This window comes from Cyanistes caeruleus, chromosome Z, assembly GCF_971803275.1.
Source record: "Cyanistes caeruleus chromosome Z, bCyaCae1.hap1.1, whole genome shotgun sequence".
Lineage (NCBI taxonomy): Eukaryota > Metazoa > Chordata > Aves > Passeriformes > Paridae > Cyanistes > Cyanistes caeruleus.
Genome location: NC_141732.1, coordinates 73,142,443 through 73,150,960, shown reverse-complemented (window position 1 = coordinate 73,150,960; position 8,518 = coordinate 73,142,443). Strand labels below are relative to the sequence as shown.

At 58.9% G+C, this 8,518-nt stretch overlaps 2 protein-coding genes across 10 annotated transcripts in view; one reads left to right on the top strand and one right to left on the bottom strand.

Annotated features, from left to right (window-relative positions):
• Positions 1-4,714: 4,714 nt before the first annotated feature.
• On the bottom strand, positions 4,715-8,363 carry SIGMAR1 (sigma non-opioid intracellular receptor 1). The gene is made up of 4 exons (XM_086867022.1): positions 8,036-8,363; positions 7,059-7,259; positions 6,459-6,551; positions 4,715-6,160 (listed from the first exon to the last, which is right to left on the bottom strand). Exons 1-4 carry the CDS (start codon positions 8,346-8,348, stop codon positions 5,934-5,936), a joined length of 834 nt encoding a protein of 277 aa, XP_086723148.1. The 5' UTR covers positions 8,349-8,363; the 3' UTR covers positions 4,715-5,933.
• GALT (galactose-1-phosphate uridylyltransferase) overlaps positions 8,295-8,518 on the top strand; it is a 48,634-nt gene continuing 48,410 nt past the window's right edge. For 7 of the 9 annotated variants that reach the window (XR_015280087.1, XR_015280086.1, XM_086867017.1 and 4 more), the window contains exon 1: positions 8,295-8,392. Coding sequence is in view for 7 of the 9 variants with exons in the window: in XM_086867017.1 (XP_086723143.1) it covers positions 8,347-8,392 (46 nt within the window). In the remaining 2 variants the exon portion in view is untranslated. The remainder of the gene's footprint in view (positions 8,393-8,518) is intronic. The other 2 variants (XM_086867021.1, XM_086867019.1) reach the window with 1 other exon arrangement.

Genomic DNA, 8,518 nt, shown 5'->3' with positions numbered 1-8,518 from the left:
TGTGCGGGTGCTGGACGAGGGGAGTGCATGGGGGTGTGTGCAGGCTGTGCACACATAGAAGTGTGAGGGGAAGGCAGCGTGAAGGAGGGAGGGGTGTGTGAGGGGTCTGTGCGCACGTATGTAAGAGGGTGCTGCACCCATCGCACACCTTTCCGAGGGTCTGTGTGTGTGTAGATACCTGTGTGTGCTGGGAGAAGGTGCGTGCGTGTGTGTGTTCGTTGCCTGTGTGTGTACGTGTGTGCACAGTGGGATGGGTGAGCCACCCCGAGTGTCTGAGCACCCCTGTGCGCAATGGGAGAAGTGAGGGCATTACTCGTGTCTGTATGGGAGCCCCCACACACCAGCGGGAGTGTGCCCGGTGCCTAAGGTGTGTGTGCGCCCTGGGGTGCCTGTGGAGGACGTGTGTCCATCACCTGGAGCAGTAACCATGCACATGCATGTTCAAAGCCATGTGCACTGTCACAGGGGCTGAGCGCCTCCAGTGTGTGCACTCACGTGTGTGTTTGCTCTAATAAATTCCCTGTTTATGTCCGTGGGGAGCTTGGGCGTGTGTGTTTCATGTGTTCACCTGTTGGTGCGTGCAATCTCTCTTGGGAGGGGTAGGAGGGGAAGGTGTGTGCACACGTGCTTTTTTGGGGGAAGTGGGCGTGTGTGCTCCATATGCAGGTGCAAAGGAGTGTTTGGGACAAGCTCCAAGTGCTGAACCCTGGGCTCCATCCTCGAGGGCTGGAGTATCACAGCAGCATTACCTGTGACCCTGAGCCTTTGAAGGGATCTTTGTGGCAGGTGCTGTGGGTACCTGGCCCCTGGCTGAAGGTACTGTAATGTGGCCTGGATGCCCAAAGAGGCTTCCTGGCACAGGTAGAACAAGGCCATGTATCTCTGTCACTGGAGTGTCTTAGTGGCCCTGGCTTGCCCTGTGTCCCTGCAGTGGGGTGAACTGTGGCACCAGGGTATCATCAAGTGTGTCTCCAGATGTCAGACAAGGATGTAAGATGAGGTGAGAGCACAGCACCTCTCTGCCTTGGGTGCTGCCTGCTGGCAGCATCCCCAGATTGTTTCCTTACTCTCCCTCCACCTGCCTGGCTGCCAGATTTCCCTGACTCCTTTCTCTATGGATTAAACTTTTCCAGGAGTCAAAGGGCATTTTTTGGCCAGGGCAGCTGCAGGGTTAATGTGGATGCCTGGGGAGCAGCATTACCCCACAACACTGGGACACAAGGGACAGTGGCTTTGGTCCCATCCCACAGCCAGAGCAGTTTGTTGTTGAGACTTCCTACTGCTGCATTGAGCTTTGGTGGCATGGGATGACAGGAGACTGTGTGGCAAGGGCTGGTGGCTCTGTCCCCTCCATGGCCACCTGTGTGCTGCAGGGGCCAGGGGCAGCCAGCATGAGCCAAGTCCTCCCTTTTCCTCCAAGAACCCTGAGGAAAAACAGCTGCTGGCCATGCTGGTGGCAGGAGCTGACTGCTCTCAGGCTCCATGGCCCAGCTCTGTCCCCTTCACCTCTTCTCTCTATGGGGAAAAGCTGCTGCTTCTGTGCTCTCCAGTTTCCCTATGAACATCTTGTGAGAAACTACCCTGTGTCCTGCCATGGCTCTGATGACTCTTGGGGCTCCTTAAACTCCTGGCACCTCAGCAGCATTTGACACAGTGCACCATGCTCACCAGGGAGGCTCTCCTGGAAAAACCAGACCGTTCCCTGGGAGCACAGGGCAGCTCCCGACCCCGCAGGGCCCCCAGGCGCTGTTTATCTTTGCACAGGAGATAAATTAGCTGTCGGCCATCCTATTTCAGGGCTGGACAGCTGTAGCTTGCACTGGCCCATCCCATCCTGCTGTGGCAGAGGCAGGGACCTCCCCGTGCTTGACAGCTCTTCTGTGCGCTAGTCGGTGTGGCTGAATTGCCACTGAGGAGACCTGGCTCTGTTTCAGAGAGATCCACAGGGCCAGATGACCCTCAGGACTCATTGCACAGGATGATGCTACATGGCTCCAGCTTTCCCCTCCCATTGCTGCTGCCTTGCATCCCAGCGTGCTTCACCCTCTGCTTTGGGCTGTGCCTTATCCCCTGCACAATGAAAATTGCGCTGGGTGGGGTGTGACAGATGTGGTGACTTCTCCATGGCCCAACAGGAACCCAAGTGTTTGGGGAAGCTCCCCTTCTGCAAGGCAGAGGGGTAGGGGTGCTTGGGTCAGTTTAGCACCCAGGCCAGCTAGTGGCAACACCAAGGTCTCCAGGGGGTACAGCATGTCCCATTGCCTTGGGCATGGCCACCAAGGGACCTGTCCTACTCAGCTCCTCTCTAGAATGTCCACGGTGATAGCAGCAGCTCTGCACATGTGTCATGAAGTATGTCTGTGCTCAGGCTGTCTTTGGGGCAGGCAAGTAGGACCATGTCCCCTTTGCCCCTCTGCTCAGCATTTTGCACCGATGGGCTCTGGTGACACTCCCAGCTGGAGAAAAATTCCCCAGACGGCTATTGACAGCTGTGGAGGCACAGATAGATAGTGGAGGTATAGACGGGCACAGCAGACGGTGGAGCAGAGTGAGAGATACTTGGAGCAGAGAGATACCGCAGGAGGAATTGAGAGATAGATCCTGTGGGCTGATCAATACCCACTGCATGTGGAGGGACAGCAAGATAAAGCAAGTTGCAGGGGGAAGGTGTTAGGAGGGCAGCGATCTGCATTTGTCCCGGTGACAGCTCTGGGGAGATGCCACTCACGGTTGCTTCAGCTGAGACTGGGGAAGAGCCAGATCAGGGTTGTAGGTGCCTGTAGCTGACTCTCCTTGCCCATCTCCAGCCACTCCAGAAAGGCACAAGCCCTTTGAGGTGCCCTGGGGTCCCATCTGGCCTCTGGACACCAGAGGGTGCATATTTCCTGTGTGTCCTGGTCACACCTTCTGACTCTCCAAGGAGTACCTGCTGTCTGTGGGCATTTTGAAGGATGCTGTGTGCCTGGGCAGCCAAGCGGGAAAGGGGCAAATCCTGGCCCTGGCACAGGGGCTGTGCTGTAGCTGGGTGATGGCAGATGAGCTTCCAACCTGTGCCTCAGTTTCTCCATGAGAACCAAATGATGGGTCAGGCCAGCATGGATTTGGGCATGGATGACGAGGCACGGGAAGAAGAGGCGAAGGCACCAACAGCCTGCAGAACTTGCTGTGTTCAGAACTCATCTCTTCTCTGCTGGTCATTGGAGACACTTACCTGATTAGGAGGTTGCAGCCACCAAAGGGATGCTTTCTGTGACCCTTTAATGAATGCCTGGCACTCAGTGCTCCTGCTGGGATGGGGACAACCCCTCCTGGTGCAGCAGAGTTGCCAGGGCTCCTGGGTCTAAGCCCAGCTCCACTCTGCTGGCATTTTCCTGAGCCACCTCATGCTGAATGGTTTCTCTGTGTGTCGTGGTTTCTTTCTTCATGCCAGCTGAGCTGGGAATGCTGAGGAAGGAACCCCCAGAACAGCCTTTTGCATGGACAGGGCACCTTTTGCTGGCCCTGCAGCCAGACTGGGGGGGATCCCCCGCCCAGGATGGAGTTATTGACATGGGTGCTACAGAAAACACTGCTGAGATTGTTCACACTAATGTTATTTAGCAGCAATATTTCCGTAATAAAAGAAATCAATGGGCAAGAGAAAAGACCTGTCCAGAGCTTTGATTTTCTTATTTTAATGGCATACTTATTTACTCCCACCAGCGTGCCCATCGGATTTTCATTACGCGGCCTTCGCTGTAAGTGGAGCGGTATTGATACGAGCTGCTGAGTTAGCGCCTTGCCGTGCAGGCCAGCTCAGATGGGATTGCTCATGTTCCCCAACAGGGCTCTGCCAAACCCCAGGGAACAGACTTGGTGTGGGGCCAGGGAGGCCTGGTAGCCCACAGGAACACACGTATGTGCGCACACAGACACACACACACACACACACACACACGCACACAGACATGGCCTGCCTGCCCGTGAGCACACAGCAGTGCACACCTGCTGCCACGTGCACTGCAGGCTGTGCACACGCACAGGTGTGACACACTTGTGTCACCTGCATGGGCACACACACACACACAGAGGAACAGAACTCTTCTGATTATACCCATGCACATGTCCTGCGCACACGTGCCCCAGCATTCACACACCTGCAGTTGCTCTGTATGGACAGATACCCGATTGTTCTACCCATTTACAAAAATGCGCCAGCCCCACCTGTCATACCCACACCCACCTGAAAACTATTCTATCTAAATGCACACACGACCTGTGAACACACACACACACACACACACACACGTGATGTGTCTGACAGCATGTGTGCGCACCTGCATGTGAGTGCAAACCTCTCAAAACCACCTGCTATACGTGGGTCCAACCATCCTTGGGGGGCCGCAGACTCAGCACTGCCACTGTCCCTCAAAAGGATGGAGCCCCCTGAGCTCCAAGACTGCCCATGGAAGCAGGGACCTGGCACCAGCCCAGGCTTTGGTCATCAGTGACTGCAGTGGTGAGAGGAGTAACAGCACCATCTTCTGCCAATCCCCGGCAGCTCAGACTGAGCCGATCCTGTCCAGCTCGGTACCCCAGCTGCCAGGACTTTGAGGGGGATGATACCACCTTCCCTGGGGACACCCAGATGTCAGCAGGACTGCTGCTGAGGCTGGAGCTGGCCTTCACCATGGCAGGGCTCAGCACACTCCAGAGACTCTTCCAGAGACCCAAGTATGTGGGATGAACAACTTTATTACTGGTATCTCTTTTCAGGTAGCAAATTGAGAACTAGCCCGTGTGCAGGGCTGCTGGTCAGCAGAACAGGGACAGTCTGGGGAGCAAGAGGATCAACATGCTACAGGCCAGGGTGGCCAGGGACACACTCGTGTGTTTGGCAGCAGAATGGAGGTGAAAGCCCTCCACCAAGCAGTGAGCTCACACGGGTCTGACCACAGGGGTGCAAGCAGGGTGCACAGCTGGGTTTGGTTGGAGGATTACAGCACTCTCCTGGCAGCCGGGATCCCATGCCGGGAGCCGAGCAGAGTGGCAGTCCCCAGGGGGTCTCACAGCTGGGGGAAGCATTTTGAGGGATGAGATCCCATCCTGAGCTAGTACAGACATTTGGGCACTCGAGGACACTAGGTATGTGCATAGCCAAGAGGCCACGCAGAACGGGGTCTCCATTAAGGCGACAGACGGTGGGTTTCCCCCTTGGGGGGCACTGCCGGGAGAGGACTTTGGGGAAGTGGCCCTCTTCCAGCCCCAGCCATCCCCAAGGGCAGATGACACACAGGGGAGCAGGGGGCCCTCCAGCACAGAAGCTGAGCATCCCCTCACTGCCAGGGCATCTCAGTGCTGATCCTGCCCCGTGCCAGGGTGACAATGTGTGCTGCCAACCCACATCAGCAGGGATGGAGCCACAGGAGATGCTGCCAGCTGGACACAGCACTTTGCGCTGCCCGCAGTCCCGGCAGGCTGCCAGAGACATGGGGGACTTAGCGGCCAACCTCTGCAATGGGTGCTCTGGTCTGGTCTACCCTGTGCACCCTGCCCCAAGGGCAGCATAATTCCCCTGATGTCTCAGGAGCTGAGTAAATCTTTTGGGCCCAGGGACAATCAGCTCCACCTTCTCTCCCGCTGCATGCTGAGGGCACACAGGGATGTTTGTACACTGCAAGACCACTCCAGCCCTGAGGGATGGAAAAGCAGGACGTGACTCTGATAGAAAGGAGGGACAGGCAGGTAGTAAAGAGAACTGATGTTCTGTGTTGCTGTGACTGCCGAGGTCCCTCAGTCCTGGCACCCTGTTGGCCTGTGGGGAAAGGACAGAACAATCTGGGGAAGGCACAGGGGATCTCCTGCTGCCTCTGCTAGAACCTGGGCTTGGGGAGGAAAACTGCTGGGAGGAAAGAAGCCAACTGGGTTCAGCAGGGTGCCCTGGTGAGACGGGCTCAGCACCCAAAGGTGCTGAAGAAGGCATTTGCTTCCAGGAGCAGGCCCTTTGCGTAGACACGCAGGGTGTAGAAGAGGGTGACGAAGTCCTGAGTGCTGAAGAGGGTGTCAGCCAGGGCAAAGGCGAGTGTGGAGGGGATGAAGCCCCGGCCATACTCCACCATCCAGGTGCCTGCACTCCACTGCACTGACGTGGCCTCTCCTGCCTGGTGCACGATGGTGTCCCCTGCCAAAACACACAACCAGCACGGCTCCCAGCAGCTGCCCCACAGCTCCCAGCGGCTGCCCCACATAACGCCCAAACGGGAGACACAGGATCAAGGCCTTCCAAGCCCAACCCAGCCTTGCTCCCTCTTCTCTTACTGCCACCCACTGAGATGCTGGGATGTGCCACTGGGAACCCAAACTGCTCTATCTTGAGCTCTTGGCTTCCGTCAGCTCAAAGGAAGGGCCTCTACAACAGCAAGTGGCTGTGCCCCAAAGACATGGATGCAGCCCACAGGTCACCATACTGCTGCATTTACCTGGATAGTAGATCTCACTTCTGGTGGTCCCCTCCTTCCATTGCCGGAATGTCCCCGAGATGACAGTGTCAGAAATATCTGCCCAGTAGCGACCTGTGGGAGGACAGACAACACGGGCTCAGTGTCTGCCTGCCAGGGACAGCACAGGAGTCCAGGTCTGAATCGTGAGCAGCGTAGTCAGGACGGCAGCCCTGGTGTCTCAATACACCAAGAAGTGCCAACAGCTCTGGTACCCCCACTGTCTGTGCAAAGAGCCATATACCACCAGCCAGGGCTGCTGGGTGTCCTTAAGCCCTGTCATTTCCAACTTCTTTGGCATTTTCTCCCTCCTGAAGCATTGGGAGATGAGAAGTCTGCCATTGCCTGCCAGCTGGATGCAGAGAGTCCTGGCCACACAGCATGTCACACACAGGGACCTGCAGATGCTGCAGGACACCATGGGGACTAGTCCCCCTTGCAGGGAATGTTTGGCCAGCATCATTCACCCCATACAAGTAGTGAAGCAGTGGGCTCCTGTGCTGGGTACAACATGGACTGAATGAGTGGAGTAGAAATAGCTGAGAGAACTCCCCTGCCCAGCAGCCCAATCCCCCTGCTTACCTGAGTGTCCCCCAGTGTCGACAGCTGTTCCAAAGAGCAGCACGTACTCGGTGAGCGAGGCATGGAGCAGGCACATGGAGCCCATCCACCCGCCTGCATTCACAAACACCCACTGCAGGTCCTCGTCTGGCAGGATGTGGCCTGGGTGCTTCTTCCGTAGCTCCACAATGATCTTGGAGAAAGCCAGCTCATGGTCCAGCCCTGCAGCACCCAGGGGCACTTTAAGTCCCTGGCACAGAAAAAGCTCAGCCGACCACACCCCCCGCCACCCCCGAATCCCCCGCACAGGGACAGCCACAGGGTCTCGGCACATCCTTGGAGAGGTCTGCCTAGGGAAGATATCTCCTCTCTCCAGCCCTCCAGCTCCTGTTGACCCAGATCCACCACCTCCCTGGATGGTGATGGAGGATAAGCAGGACCCAGTGCTCCAGTCCTACTGCCCATCCCAGGTGCTGGGCAATATGGGAGACCTAAGCAAGGTGACAGTGCCCCTGTGCTGGTGACATGCACCCCCGACCAAACTCCCTGTGCCCTAAGGGGACAGCCCTCTTCTGAAGCCCCAGGCCTGACCCACCTGGGGCTCCAGCTCCAACCAGGTTGGATGATGCCGCTGCCCTGGTCGCCGTCCCTCCTTTGCTCCGGAGTCCCATCTTCCACCCCGCTTCCCCCGCACTCCCTGTTGCTGTTCCCCGGTGCCGATCTCCTCCCTGTCCCATTCTTGCTGCCCAGGCCCAGCTCCCTGCCCCTCCCTGACGCCGGCCCCCATGATCCCCCCACGATCCCGGCCTCCCTGTACCGGACCCTCCTCGCTCCTTCGTCCCCGCTACGGCTCCCCACTCCAGCCCAGGCCGCCGGTCCCCGTCCCGTCCCATGCTCCTCTCTTCATCCCCAACCCCTTGCCCATCCCCATCCCCACCCCCATCCCTCCTCGGCCCCGCTCCCCGCCGCCCCTCCGCGTCCCCACGGGCGGCGCGTACCCGCGTGGTGCCGGGCGAGCTGTGCGATCTCGGCGGAGGTGAACTCGTAGCGCTTGGCCGCCAGCCACCCGCGCAGCCCCTGCAGCACCAGCGCCAGCGCGCCCAGCGCCAGCCCGACCCGCAGCGCCCGCCGCCCCCACGCCGCGCCCATCCCGCGCTCCGCCGCCCCCGGCACCGGGAGCGGGACCCGGGCCGGGACCGCCCCCGCCGCGGCCACGCCACGCAGGGCCCGGGCGGCTGCGCCGGCGCGCCGGGGCGGGGCGGGAGGCTGGAAGGGGCCGATCCCGCCGGGTTTCCGGGAGTGGGGCGGCATGGAGCCATCGCTGGCGGAGGGGGGCGGCCGCTTCCGCGCCAGCGGTACGGATGGGGCTGCCTTCCTCCGTCCTTCCCTTCAGACCCCCGCGGAGCTCAGCACGACCCCGGGAAGCGCGAGCTGCGGGGACCTTCCCTGCCCAGAGCAGCGGGGCTGCCGGACTGGGGCAG

Excerpts from the sequence above, each read along its gene's own strand:
- SIGMAR1 (XM_086867022.1), bottom strand. The coding sequence starts at position 8,348 with ATGCCGCCCCACTCCCGGAAACCCGGCGGGATCGGCCCCTTCCAGCCT. Across the intron at positions 6,552-7,058 it reads CGACACTGGGGGACACTCAG|GTCGCTACTGGGCAGATATT; the intron begins GTAAGCAGGGGG and ends GTCCTCCCACAG. Across the intron at positions 6,161-6,458 it reads AAGTGAGATCTACTATCCAG|GGGACACCATCGTGCACCAG; the intron begins GTAAATGCAGCA and ends GTGTTTTGGCAG.